The sequence below is a fragment of the Haemaphysalis longicornis genome, unplaced genomic scaffold, assembly GCF_048455015.1.
Source record: "Haemaphysalis longicornis isolate Haplotype H1 unplaced genomic scaffold, Haemaphysalis longicornis Haplotype H1 scaffold_1, whole genome shotgun sequence".
NCBI lineage: Eukaryota > Metazoa > Arthropoda > Arachnida > Ixodida > Ixodidae > Haemaphysalis > Haemaphysalis longicornis.
The window spans coordinates 430620433-430634542 of NW_027526203.1; the positions used below are offsets into that span (position 1 = coordinate 430620433).

General features: G+C 50.1%; 1 protein-coding gene across 1 annotated transcript in view; it reads left to right on the top strand.

The window, feature by feature from the left end:
• The window catches only part of Ccap (Crustacean cardioactive peptide), a 51858-nt gene extending 38714 nt beyond the window's left edge, over positions 1-13144 (top strand). The window contains exons 2-4 of the mRNA XM_077701478.1: positions 5490-5597; positions 8018-8233; positions 11489-13144. Of these exons, the coding sequence (XP_077557604.1) occupies positions 5523-5597; positions 8018-8233; positions 11489-11563 (366 nt within the window). The 5' untranslated portion in view covers positions 5490-5522 and the 3' untranslated portion in view covers positions 11564-13144. The remainder of the gene's footprint in view (positions 1-5489; positions 5598-8017; positions 8234-11488) is intronic.
• Positions 13145-14110: the final 966 nt, after the last annotated feature.

Here is a 14110-nt window from a genome sequence, read left to right on the forward strand (position 1 = left end):
TTCCCTCTCAGAGACGGCCCGGTGTGAATGTTCTCGGGCTGCGGCGTGAGCCACTTCGTTTCCTTCGAAGGCGGTGTGTCCGGGCGACCATACGATTTCTATGCTTGGCAATTGGGGGTGTCGTTGCAGTATGTGCAGAGCGGGGTTTGAAATTCTTCCATTTAAGTAGTTGCGGCACGCCGTCTGTGAGTCGGTGATGATGGTGATGCACTCTTTTCCAGTGGTGGCTGCGAGGGCAATTGCGGCTTCTTCTGGTATCTCCGTTGACTTTGTTTGGACGGTCGCTGCCGATAGCTCTTTTCCTGCTGCATCGATTACGCTGACTGCTTGAGCCGGCTGGTCCTGGTAGGGCAATGCGTCTGTGCATCTGGTGGTCGGCACGTGTTGAAACCGTTTGCGGATGTATCCGATTCGAGCCTGCCGTCTTGCTTTGTTGTATTCGAGGTGCATGCTACGGGGGACGGGTGCTATCCGTATGTTCTGTCGGATCATGGGTGGGATGCGCGTTTTCTGGTCCTGCTGGGAAGGAACAGGGTAGCCAAGTTGAGATAAAGTGAAGTGACCGGCAGTAGTCAGGCGTAGTCGGCGGAATTGGGAAGTCTGATGTGCCTCACATATTTCTTCCCTGGTGTTAGATATTCCTAGTTGGAGAAGCTTCTTCGTCGAGGTTTTCGGGGGGTGGCCGAGTGCTGTTTTGAATGCTTGTCTTTTCATAACATTAAGCCTGGCAATTTCGGCGGGTTTCAGACTTAGATAGGGTGTTCCGTAAGCAATTCGACTGATGAGAACAGCCTGTATTATGCGGATAGTATCCTTTATTTTCAGCCCTGACCGTCTTTGGGAAATCTTGTGTATAAGGTGCATTATTTGGGTAACAGTACGTTGAAGTGGTAACATGGTTCGCGATCCTGATTCGTCTCTGGGAATCGTCAAGCCCAGAATACGTAGGTGCGGTACGTTAAGGATGGTTTGTCCATCGATGGTAACTGTAGGGTCCAGTATTGTGTCCGCGTTCTTTCTGGATAGCCGTTTACGGAGTGTTAGTAAGGCTGATTTTTCAGGGGCACACTGGAGGCCTCGGGCGTGTAAGTACTCCTGCGTTGTATTTATTGCCTCTTGTATAGGCTTCTTGTTGTTCTCCAATGGAGCCGGTCGGTGTCCACCGTGTGAGGTCGTCGGCATAAATGGCGTGCCGTAAGTTGGGGATGTTTAGGAGCTGGGGAGGCAGGTCTTTCATGGCCAGACTAAAAAGCAATGGCGAGATTCCCGAACCTTGTGGTGTTCCTTTTGGGCATACTGGGAATGTATCAGATCGTAGGTATCCAATGGCTATGGTGCCGGTGCGGTCGGTGAGGAAGGCTTTGACGTATTCGTATAGTCTTTCCCGCAATGTATGGAGTTCAAGCCTTGGCCTTGCAGTATGGCTGAATGCGAGACGTGGTCAAACTTTGCGCTCCTTAAATGTCAATTGCCAATATAGAGTATTTGTGCTGATTTGAAAACCGTTGAATTACATCTTCTTTCAGCCGCAACAGTACGTCCTGTGTGGACAGATGTTGTCGGAATCCGTACATTGCGGGGGGGGGGGGGGGGGGAGTAATCGTTGTCTTCTATGTACGTCGAAAGGCGGTTGTGTACTAAGTGCTCCAGCACTTTACCTACGCATGATGTCAGCGAAATGGGCCGGAGATTCTTCGGGACTAATGGTTTGCCTGCCTTGGGAATTAGAGCGACGTCGGCATGTTTCCACTGCGGCGGTAAGATGCCTGTTGTCCACTGGTTATTGATGGAGTCCAAGAGTTTATCTAGTGTTAGAGGGTCGAGGTTGCGTAGTAATTTGTTGGGTACTTGATCACGACCGGGGGCGGTGTTCCGAGGGAGATTTCTTGTTACCGCTTCTATTTCCTGTATGGTGAAGGGGGCATCCAGATCTTGGTTAGGGTTACCAGTATATAGGTTGCACGGATATGTTGTGCGTCGTCGTAGCCTTAAGGGTTGTCATGATTTCATTAAGTAAGTCCTGTTCAGTACCGGGGTAGTTATGGATAAGTCTCCGAATTTGGTGGCTGATGGCAGTTTTGGTTTCGTGAGTACCCATGAGAGTCCTCAGGAGATTCCATGTTTTGCGTGTACCAAGTGTCCCCTGTAGTTTGTCGCAAAATTGCGTCCAGTTTTGTCGGCTTATGTGGTTCGCGTATTCTTCTGCTTCTTCAGTTAGTTTTGCAACGCGGAGTTTAAGCTTGCGATTTGTTTTTCTATTTTTCCAGCGTTTTATCAGTCCTTGATGGACATCCCAAAGGTGCTGGAGGTGAGTGTCAATGGCGTGGTAATCTTGCGTCAGCGGACGCTCTCTGGTGTGCTTTTTGAGCAGGCCTAGAAGCTCCTTGGTCCACTCTTCTAGATTTCGGATTGGATTATCCGGTGTTTCTTCTCGGAATTTCTTCCAGTCTGTTATGCGAGATGTACCCAGTCTTTTGTTCCCACGTGAACGATTTGAAAACTGCAGTTCAATTATGTAATGGTCGCTGCCAAGAGTTTCTGCGAGACAGCGCCATGAAAAATTTTTTATATTGCGCGTGAGCGTTAAGTCTGGTGAGGTGTCTCGGGAGACACTATTGCCAATTCTTGTGGGTGTATGAGGTTGGTTGCAGAGGGTTGGGCAACTTTGCTGGATTGCTTCCTGTACCAGGGTACCTTTGCGGGTGTTACGGGCATTGAGGCGCATTAAAGTCCCCTACTATTGCCAGCTGGTTTCCTTTGGCCCGTATGGTGGCTTCTTTTATCAAGGAGTTAATTCCCGGTAGATGCCCAGAGGGTGGACTGTAGATATTAAGGAAGTAGAGGCTTGGCTGTTTCTTATTATACGGAAGGAGCTCCACGAATGCGTAATCTATGGTTGTTGAGAGTGCGTGTAGCTGGGATCCGTGTGTTTCGCACCAGTATTGCCGTACGGGCCTGTGGGGTTGTGCAAAAAGCATTGTAGTTTCGAAGGGCAACCCGATTGACGGCTACTTCCTGCAGGGCTATGATGTCCGGAAAACATTGTTGTGAAAATTGTAGCAATGAACTCTTCTAAAAGAATTTCAGAATGAACGACAATTCCATTGCCAAATAACCGTGTTGTTTCGGGCGGGGGTAGAACCCGTGTTATGTAGAGAGCATTGAAGACTCGCCATCGTCCCAGTTAGGTTAGGTTCGGCGGGGTCTTTTGGGCTCTGTGGTAGAGGGCTGTGTTTAGGTGCCTTGAGCCGCTTGCGCTTGTTTACCTCTATGACCGTGAGCCACTCGTCAAGTTGTTGGTATTGGGTCTGGAACTTCTGAACCGCGTCGTGGATGAAGCGTTTAAGATCTTCGAACGATGACAGTAGAGTCGTGTTTGTGGATGGTATGGCGGTTGTGCAGTGGTTTAGGCGTTCGTGTTTTCAGAGGTCGGAGCTGTGGTAATTACTGTGTTGGTATTATCAAAAGTCCTGGTTATTTCTGGTGATGTGGCCTGACGTTGCATTTGGGCTCGGAGCTCAGCTATTTGTTGCTCCAGAATGTTGAACTGCTTTGACTTCTCTTCCAGTAAGGCTTTGAGCTGAGCGTTTTCTTGCCTTAGTGTTTCATTTTGTGCATCGTGATTGGGGAGGGTGGGTAGTAGCTAGGGGTGTTTCGCGTAGTGGGAGAGGGGGAAAGTGTGTTTCAGCAGTGGGTGGAGAAGCAGCAACTGCCGACCAGCTCACCTGTGGTTGTTGGTGGCGGGTTTCCAGGGCAGGAGGATGCAGGTGGTGCTGCACAGGTTGGTATCGATGATATTGGTTGTCCTGAAGTTTCAGTTCACGTTCACGCACTTGGAGGGGTGGTGGTGGAGGTCTAAGTTTGCGTTTGCAGTCCTTGCTGGCTGTTAGATGCTCTGGTCCGCAAAGTTCACACTTTGGCTTACACGTGTGGTCCGGCACAGGGTTCTTTGCATGACACTGTTTGCATATGTCCACTTGTGGATTGGGGACCACGCCCAGTCGGGGCCCGACAGCACCACACAGGGAGCAGCACTGGTACGTTCGCCTATAAGGTTTGCAGCGTGTGAGTATGCCGTACGCCCTTACGTAGAAAGGCACGTGTGGGCCTTCAAATGTAATGACTGCTGTGGTCGAGGCGCCGAGCATCCTTGCACCGGTCCAGTTGTGACGATGGCTTCGCGCAGTTGGTCCGGTGTGGTGCCGGGGTAAATGCCATGTATAATCCCTCGAACGGTACCGGGCGGTGGTTTCAGATATGCGGTGACCTCGAAGGTGGTGGTTCCAAGCTGCAGGGTCGTGATACGCCGTAGAGCTTCTACGCAGTCTTCGTCTGGTGTGCTCGCAGTGACGAGATTTTGCTGAGCTTGTGGTTGCGTGATGACTTGAGCATACAATCGGCGTTCTGGGATCCCGCTAGCTTGTTGGATGCTGCGCATGAGTTGTCTGCCGAGCCATGCCGCGATTCGGAATCCCGAGCGCGGGCGAAAGACGATCTTATGGTCGCTTTCAGGGAGTTTGGGCGCAGGCGGGATACGAAGTAGTGGTATTTGCTTACTTGTAAGTCCCGCTTGTGCTGCAGGTGGTGGCGGCTGCTTCTGTGACTGGCGCTCTTGTAAGATTTGTCGCCAAGGGTCATGTTTTGGGAGAGTTCGGCCGCTGAGTGGGTCGAATTCCATTGTTTTTTCGGCAGCGGGGCTCATGGTTGCTGGGTTCGGCTGCATACGGAGCGAAACTGGCGCGGAGAGCAGCGCCAGAGGCCGGCGTGGCTGTTCTTTGGCTGCCTAGGCCTGAGTAGGCCTAACAGCCGCCGTGACGTGGTCCGGTCTTCAGATGTTGGCTGTGGTCCCGTGAGGAGACCGAACTGACCTTGGGTGGTGTCCAGGCGCGTCGGATGACGTTACGGATCCGATGGGAAGGTTTTCAGCTAGTGTCAGACAGTATTTCGGCGTGAAACAACTTTGATGCGGGAGCCCATGCGAAGCGGGTTTGCGCTGCTTGGCCCCCTAGCGGAGGAATCCTCTTAATTTAGAAAAAAAAAAGCCACAAAACTCCCATCGAGTCAACCCTGTAGCCTCCTCCTCAAACACACGCAATCGGTGAGGCCACCAGGTTTGAGACGGAACTCATCATCAGGGAAATTGTGGGACCAAGCGTCCTCCCCACCTCTCCCTCCTGAGGAGCAGCTGTTGGTGCACATCGGCAGGGCCGGTGCTTGTTGGGGGTTCGCCCGGGGCGAATACAGGACACAGTGCGAGTAAGAGTGCAGCAAGTGCCGCTAGTGTTTGCTCCGTGCTCCCTGGGTGACGCGTGGCCGTTTGTTTACCAAAACTACTGCAGCAGGCTTCAATTATTAGATGGCCTAGTAAACGCCCTTTGCCACAAAATGAATTTGGTACACGCAGTGCTTATTTTTCCCCTTCAGATTACGGCTTAGCTGTCCTTGTGAGAGGTCGATGAGTATCGTGCCTTAGTGAATGCTTCATGCAGGCTCTAACTCGTCTCAAGCTGGGGCCATTGACGATGTCTCCGACCGGGCTGCTACTAGCATGCGTCCTCCTCTTCAGCATCTGCATCACGGCGGCGCAAGAAAATCAGGTGAGCTGCGTCAGTCGTGCCATGAACGTTTGTAGGCTTTACAGACCTCGGGACTGCGTAATGCTTTATTAGATGCAGCACCGGTACGCGCATTATGTCCATTCACGCGCATCCGCCTTATGAAGGCACAATGCGCGTAAAAGCCTCAAGAATAAAACGTGGTTTAAAGAAACTTCCTCAGTATGAGTTCATTATTGTGCATTATCTGGACCTGCGGTTATAGAATGCGCTGCATTCACACCCTTTAGCTCTACCCAATCAAAACTGCATGGCACTTACTACGAGTAAATTAAAGGTGTTATTCGGGGAAAGAACTTAATTTTTCTGTCCTTTCTCTCCGTGTTCTTGCAGTAAAGCTGTCAGAGTAACGGAGAGGTATGTCGCTCTCGCCAAGCACATAGTGCTAGCGCGTTTTGAACCCCTTTGAGGTTGCTAAAATGTCATTATTTTTGCAGTGTCAAGTGTATTTAGGAGTGTTGCACTGAATAAACCTCGCACCCACTGACCTACTCCCGGCCCCAAGGCCACCTGTCATGAGTGCGTTCGCTCCGTTCGTTCTCGGTGGATATAAGGTTCACCCGTGAATCGTGCCCAATGCAGCTGACGCTGCAGCCGAATTTGCTTCGCCGCACGAATACCCTGCGTGCTGTGGTGCACCCTTTACAGGGCGCTTAGTTAACTACCGAAGCGCCCTGTAAAGGGTGCACCACTGCACGCAGGGTATTCGTGCGGTGAAGCAAATTTCGGCATTGCAGCGTCAGCTGCACTGAGCACGATGCACGGGTGAGGCTTATATCCACTGAGAACGAACGGAGCGAACGCACTCATTACAGGTGGCCTTGGGGCCGGGAGGACAGCGGCTGCGGACGTGATCCCGTCATCCTTTCGCTGAAAATAGCAGTGGTTGAGGCGATGAGCGTTTGACCAGTGGTTTGCGCTCCGCGGATCATGCAATCATGCCGCCTTGCCACCTGCTCTTTCTCAGCTTGGAGCAAACGAACGTGAGCCCGTGGGTTTCGCGAAGCATCTGCGCTACGGGGTAAAAGCTTTTTCGCGGCACACAGGGAGCCTGAAGCACATCCCCGGGAAGCAGCGGCTGCTCGGGAGCGTACGCGTACTCATGACAGGGAATGCCCACAGTGAAAATGGTGAAGCCCATTGTGGTTCACTTCAGTGATCATAAGGCCACAATACGTGAGTGCGTGCGTGAATTTGTATGAGGGTGTGCATGCGCGCGCGTGCGTGGATAAAAAATATTTCAAAACAATTAAAAATGGCAATATCGTTTATCTTTTAGAAAGTCACATCAGTCATGACGTAATATCGTCATTCCGAAATTTTGTCGGCTTACTTTGCAGCAAAGCTGCTTAGCTCAATCCCTTGTACGCATCCCCCGCATGCGTTTCTAGAGGGGGTATCGGAGCTGTGAAATGTCCGCGAAAAGAACTCTTGGTTCAGAGAGAGAGGGGGGGCGCGCCAGAGGATGGAAAGAATGTGGCGTCGGCGCTGCATTCGCGCCGCGGAGAGGGCACAGGGCGCGGCGCAGCAACACCCTCCAGTCTAGAAGGTATTGGGCGCGGCAGACGCGCAAAGCGCGGCGTCGAACATGACACAGCCGCTTCTACCGCCTATCAGGGGGCACCGCCTGCCGGCAAGACGCAGCAGCAGTTCCACGCACTCCTTCGAGCAGCGCCCTGATCAATTACGTTTTGTTTCGTGAATGTGTCAACCCGATGAGACTGATACTGCTTCACTAGGCAATCCGTGACCGTATGAATGGTTCGGCCCACCAATTTTTTGCACAAATGGGATTAAATATTTGTCAGCTGCTGCAAAGTTTGCTTGTTAGCAAATGTCAATTTGTTAAATAGCCTGTACGTGGTGCTAACCTTCATGGTGCTGAGAAACACGACAGCCGACTGCTTTGTACTTTACTGGGTGCTGCTGAGCCCAAGGGCGCGGGTTCGATAACAGCGGCCCTTTTTCTGATGGAGGCGAAAAACAAAAACGCCCGTGTGGTGAGATTCCGGAGCATTTTTGAAGACCTCAGGTGGCCGAAATTAATCCGTGTAGCATCGGCGGGTAAAATACCGTTACTTTATAAATTTAATGGGGCGACGAAATGTGATTGGAATGCCACGGAGGCCTTTTATGCAAAACAAATACTGCAAGATAACATTGTCGCACAATACGAGTCTTAAACTGTGCTTATTTTTTACTGCATTTTATTTTTGGGTGGCCATTAGGTGAACAAAGTTCACGGAATGTGTGTTTCCTCAAGTGTTCATGTAAGGGGTGAAAACGCGTCTTTTGATTGCGATTTGCGAAATCTTTGGTTTTCAAGCTCAACTCTCTTATTCTGCTCAGATCGCGTTACTAATGCGTTGCGCAATCGCCGCGCGCGCCCATTATCCGAGCAGGATGACGCAACAGAGGAACGCTTCCTTCCGGAGCAGAAGCGGCCTTTCTGCAATGCGTTCACCGGCTGTGGAGGCAAGCGGTCCCAGTACAGCACGCGAAACCTGATGTCCAGACTCCGGCAGAAGATCCTCGCTGACGCGGCGCACAGTCAGCGCCGCTTCTTTAACCAGCTCACGGACGACGCCGACAGCCGCAGCGCTTCGAACCAGGACGATGTGAGCGCTCAACGCGGATACGGCCCCTTCACACTTTCGATGGTGGCGTCGCAACAGCGGCCACGCACAGAGTCGCTTTCGGTATAAATACGGACGGGCCGTTAGCGACTCGTTCTCTGGTGCCTATTTTTCATTGCAACCAATTGAAGCCCGTGCACTCCTAACAGCAAATGAGTGTTCGCTTGTGGATTAACAAAGATATATGTCGCTCCAAACACACGCACACAAAACGGAGGAATTTTGTTGGTGACTGCAAGGAATAATGCAACATTGTGATCGCATTGTACAGTCGCTAAAAATCCAATGAAAGATCCGCTAACTGATTATTTATTGATAGAATTATTACTCATTAATTTAACTTAGTAATTTCCGCACCCGAAAGCAATACAGAAAGGAGTGGGTAGTAGTAGTAGTAGTAAACGTTTATTGGAGCAAAAGGGAAAGGGAAAAGGGTGGTGGTGAAGCGTCCCTAGTCCAGGATGCCTCTCGACCGGGCCGACTCAATGGCCCGAGAAACCAAGGCCCTCTGGCGGGCCGGGTCCGGGCTGGTCAGCTCAGTCTCCCACTGCTCCGGGGTGGGGAAGGGGGGTGGGTTAGGGGAGTGTGGACAGGAGTATACGAGGTGGAATGTGGTGAGTGGGGTGTCGCAGTGTTGGCATTGACGGGGGTAGATAGTGGGTGCGATCTGGTGGAGGATGACGTGGTTGTAAAAGGTACCGGTCTGAAGGCGACGATATATTATGGCTTGCTGGTTGGTTAGGGAGTGGTGTGGAGGGGGGTAGACTCGGCGGGTAAGGGTGTAGTGGGACAGAAGGGCATTGTACGTGTTATCAAGAGGTATTTGGAGGAGGTCGTCGTTCGTGCGGGGTGATGGAATCACTTGACCATCGGTGGATAATGCCCGGAAGTGCAGAGCTCGGGCGGCGGCGTGGGCCGCTTCATTCCCCGGAAGGCCGGAGTGTCCGGGAGTCCAGACGATCGTAATGGTGGTCTCGTCAGGTAGATGCTGGAGAAGTGGAATGGCCTGGGGTGGGGCTAGACCTGCCTGGTAGAGGCGGCATGCCTGCTGTGAGTCGGAGACTACAGTGATGTGCGGATGCTTGGCATGGGTGGTGGCTGCGAAGGCGATTGCCAGAGCTTCTGCCGTCTGTATTTTGTTGGTGTGCGTGGTGACAGCCGTGGAGATTCGGCCAGCGTGATTTAGGGTGACCAAAGTTGTGCGTCGAGCGCAGGAGTCATAGGCGACGTCAGTGTAACGGACCTGGGGGTCATCTGCTAGCTTCTTCATGAGATAGCGGACCCGCGCTTCCCGACGGCCTCTGTTGAAGGTGGGATGCATATGTCGTGGTATGGGGGAAACGTGGATACGGTGCTTGATGGTAGTTGGGAGGCGTTGTGGTCGGTCTTGATTTAGCGGTGCAGGGTAGCCGAGCGTGCGGAGAACGGAATGGCCAGTTGGCGTTAAGCTGAGGCGTTGAAGTTGGGAGTTTCGCTGAGCCTCCACAAGCTCGCCAAGGACGTTGTGTATGCCCAGCTTGAGCAGTTTGTCCGTAGAAGTGTAAATGGGGAGGCCAAGAGCCGTTTTGTATGCTTTACGAATGAGGGCTTCAATTTTAGCGGTTTCTTGTGGTCGAAGATTGAGGTACGGTGTGGCATAGGTGATGTTGCTGATCAGGAGAGCTTGGACCAGACGACAAATTTCCCATTCAGTGAGGCCGTGATGTCGGCTGCGGATTCTGCGGATAAGATGGGTTAGGCGAGTAATGGATGTCTGGAGTTGCGGAATGAGCGCTGTACTCGTGCCGTCCCGATGGAAGGGGACGCCGAGGACGCGGAGGGTGGTCACGGAGGGGATAAGGTCGCCTTGAATCGACACTTCAGGATCAGGTGTGGGAGTGGGTAAACATACAAATAAATGTAGCACGTAAATGGGTAGTAAGTGCCAGTACCAAAGCACAGTTTGGTTTGGTGAAGGCAGTCATGAAAGTTTACGTATGGCTGTGATTGCTGTGGGAATGTGGTTCATCTGTGCTTGGCCCAGAAAGGGCTGCATTGCTATAAAAATTAGTTAGATCGGGCAGCACATTAACAAAACTGTGGTCAGAGAAGAAAGATACGTAATGACGCGCAAGTGAAAGCGGAGACGAAAAAAATTGGCGCAGCTTGCACTAGTGGTGTATAAGGCTGGAGAAACAGCAGAGCTGGCGGCCCATCTTCCTTCGTCGGAGACCTGGCCGTTGCACCTCACATGCATGGGTTTCCGAACTTGCCGCTGAAAGTTCTCCATGACTGGCAGGCGCGGATCGTTTCGTCCGCAGCCTTTCACATATCTCCCAAAGTGGACCGCGACAGCACGCGCTAGAACCGGCGGCAACCGGCTTCGTGAGCTCGGTGTCTAGTAGCGCGGACTCGGGGTCTGTGCTCTCCACTTCAGGCGCCAACGCACGTGAACTGGAGAGTAGAAGAGCACGCGAAAGATCACGCCATGAACGCTGGGCAGAGTGTTCTGGAAGGTCGAGCTAGCCGACGCCTGGCGCTCCTCACGAGGCGCACGTTCACGTGCACTCGGTGTTTTTTCTTGGTAGTTTTTCCTGGTAACATATACGGCGGAACTAAAAGCTTAAACAGCTGTGCTATTAAAAGAAAATCCCCGTGTACGTGATTCTTGCGCCCGCTAAGGAACTGCACATGGCCTAAACTATTATGCAGCCCTATAGCTCGCCTCAGAGGCTTATGTATAGCTGCTACGCATTAAGCAAAACCTGCATGCTATTGCATTACAAACCGGCCATACTGCCGGATGATACTAACAATTAAAAGTACCGCAGCCTTCCCGAACACGCCACAGCTATTTCGGACGGGGTGCGGGAGAATGTATAAAGAAGTCTTTGCAACAGAGATGGAGGGTGTGCGTATGCTTCAAGCTTCCCGTGCGGGAGGAATCCAGACAGCACCGGACGAACATGAGCGGACATGTTCGAGGGTATTTGTTTTTTTCTTCTTACATCCTGCCCTCTCTTACTGGCCACAGTACAGCTGCAGCTTGTATCAGTTCAGTTGCTCACAAATTGTAGGACTGCGCCCAGCCCACAATCCATCTGCCATCTAGACCGACTAAAACGAAAGGGAGAAAAATATGCACGAAACCTTGTTGCGTGGCCTTTTGCTTGTCCAACCCTTACTCCTTCGGCCCACATTACTATCCTTACATCATGTTCTGAGATAAAACAGCCGTTTGGATGTTCTCTTTTGCAGTTCCGGAATGGCGCCATACTCGTGAACCTGCCCAGCCTGTTGCGGAAACGGAGATTTTCCTTGAAGAATCCATAGTCAGAAGTCACCTTTCAAGCACCATCGGCGCAAGTGCCGGTCGCGTCAGCGTTTTCTGCCAGGGCATTGGGCACAAGCCCAAGATGACCCCAAGCTTCCAGCATCCTTCAGATAAAACTGTTCCAGCAAATTCTGTAGCAAAGAAGCACTCTAGCGTAGCCCGGACTTTAATTTGGCGGGAACCCTCCGAAATTGAGGTAGGGAGAGAAAGAGCGCAGCGCATTAAAATTAGGTTGCGTTGTGACCGCAAGTGGGCAACCTCATCCTCACCATCCCCGTATTAGGTGAGGTCTGAGGCTGCAGCTTATTAAAAATGGCGGAGGTTTCGATCTCCACCTCAGCTGTCGAGTTTGAGGTGAGTAACATTGAGTTTACAGCCAAGATTAAGGTGAGGTTGAAGATCAGTGCATGCACAATTCCGTGTGGACATCTGCATCCTCCAAACAAATACCCCCCGACGTCAACGTCACGGTTTGTAACATCTCGCACCAGTTTTTGTAATGGCCTACCTATAGCGATCTATGCCTCCTGTGGATCTGGCACTTGCTGCTTTTGTTTCTATTTCGCAATATGCTTGTCCGGGTTAAGTGCTGGTAACGAACAAGACAGAATACATTCATTAAAAGTGTTTTAAGTAATGCATTTTTCAGATTACCACTACCTGTACAAGGTGATTTTATGCACCTATTTCATCATTTCAGATGTACGAAGTGCATTACGTCTTTTGCTTCAACACAAGGATAGCAAAGACTTATTTTCACGAGGTCGAGGTTGAGGCAAGGATCAAGTAATGTCTATGATGTCCAGAAAATGCAGAGGTGAACTTTTCCAAGCAAGCCTCAACCTCAGTAGTAAGGCTGAGATCATTTATCCACCTCTGGCTGTGACAAACAAGCATCCCATGTGGAGATTCGTGAGGTCATAACAAATGGGTCGCAAATGCTCAATGATCTTCGTGCCGAACAACTTCCTGTTTAAACACCCTGGCAAGGCGTTTGACTAAGAAAACGAAGAGCCATGCTGGCAATTGGTCAACTGAAAGAAAGTTGGACAAGTGTGCACACTTCAGAGGGGGCAAAATGACGACAGCAGACCAGCGTGAAATCTGCACAATAAACAATTGTTAAGATCTCTTGAGTGTTAATTAACGGCAGCACAGGGGATTTCTAAGCGATTCCTTTAAGGTATCCAGATATGCAAAGGCCACCATGTCAAAGACAGCCCAAAGCATAGCTGCATGGCGCCAAAAAAGTAGCGCACGGAATATTAATCGGGGAGTATTAATTGCAATAATAGTGCCACGTCACCATGCCTGAGTGTTGCTTTGCCTTCATTTTATGCCACGCCGTCTACTTTACTTGATTGCCAGTGTCATACTCTCCTAAGGAGTTATCTTCATGATAAGATGTATTTATGAGAAGAACCAATCGCCGTAAGCACTGAATAATAAAAACTGTAGCTTTAAGAAAACAAAAACCGTCATTTTATAATTTCCAAGCATGCCGAGTTGTTTCGATTCGCCAAATGCATTCAGTGGCAATAGCTGCCACTTATACACAGGAATTTAGAACTGGTATACTGATACAACTGAGTCAAAGACGCTGGGTCGCAAGCTCTGGCGACTCATAGAAACAAAGAGGTCCCGAAGACAAACTGCAAGTTTGGTTCATTAAAAGACTGCTTTGTCATAATAACAATACCGACTTTATCGAAAGCTGACCAAATAGTCTAGATATTTAATCTAGATGTCGCCAGCCACTTTCTGATGAAGTCTCTATGACAACCCAGAATCTTGTTTGTGCGATTCGCGGCCGCTGATCCGAAGCCACCACCGATAAAAATCACTGGGTGATTGTAGTGACGCCCCTACTTGATAATATCACGTTTGATCATGAATATTATCACGTGTACACTAACACGCAGTAAACGCACTGATAACTATGCTTTCAGTGCTGGCCTATGTTGCTTCACCATTGCTGCTATTGCGTCAATGTAACTCAAAATTCGAACATTTTTCAACATTTTTGCCGTACTTTTTAGTTAAACAAATGCTTTTCGTAGTTAGAATAGAGCTGAATGAGTTACCAAAGACTAGTTATTTCAAACTGAACAAGGTTGTAGTTTATCTTCATGGCCCCCTTATTAAACATGAGCAAACGTTTGAACTAACCATGCGCTCACACGCATAGAATTCAATTAGCTGCATCCAAACATAATAAAAAGATGCCAAAATCCGGAGTGACCAGAGCCAAATTTTCATTCAGATTTTTTTTAAAAATTGGTAAATAAATATAGCGAATTACAAGGAAGAATCCCAACAGTAAATAAACTTTATGCGTTGCGATGTTCGGAGTAGTAAAATTTCGTATATGGATGCCTGCGTAGGGTACAATTGCAAAATTATCCTGAGATTCATTTTTTTAATATAAACGCTAGGGCCTAGCAGGAAATTCTGCTTTGACTAATCGCTAAGTTCAATTTTTCCCCCTTCAAATGCAACCAATTGTACTTGGTTATTGACGTCTAATACCCTTTGTAAGCAATGCC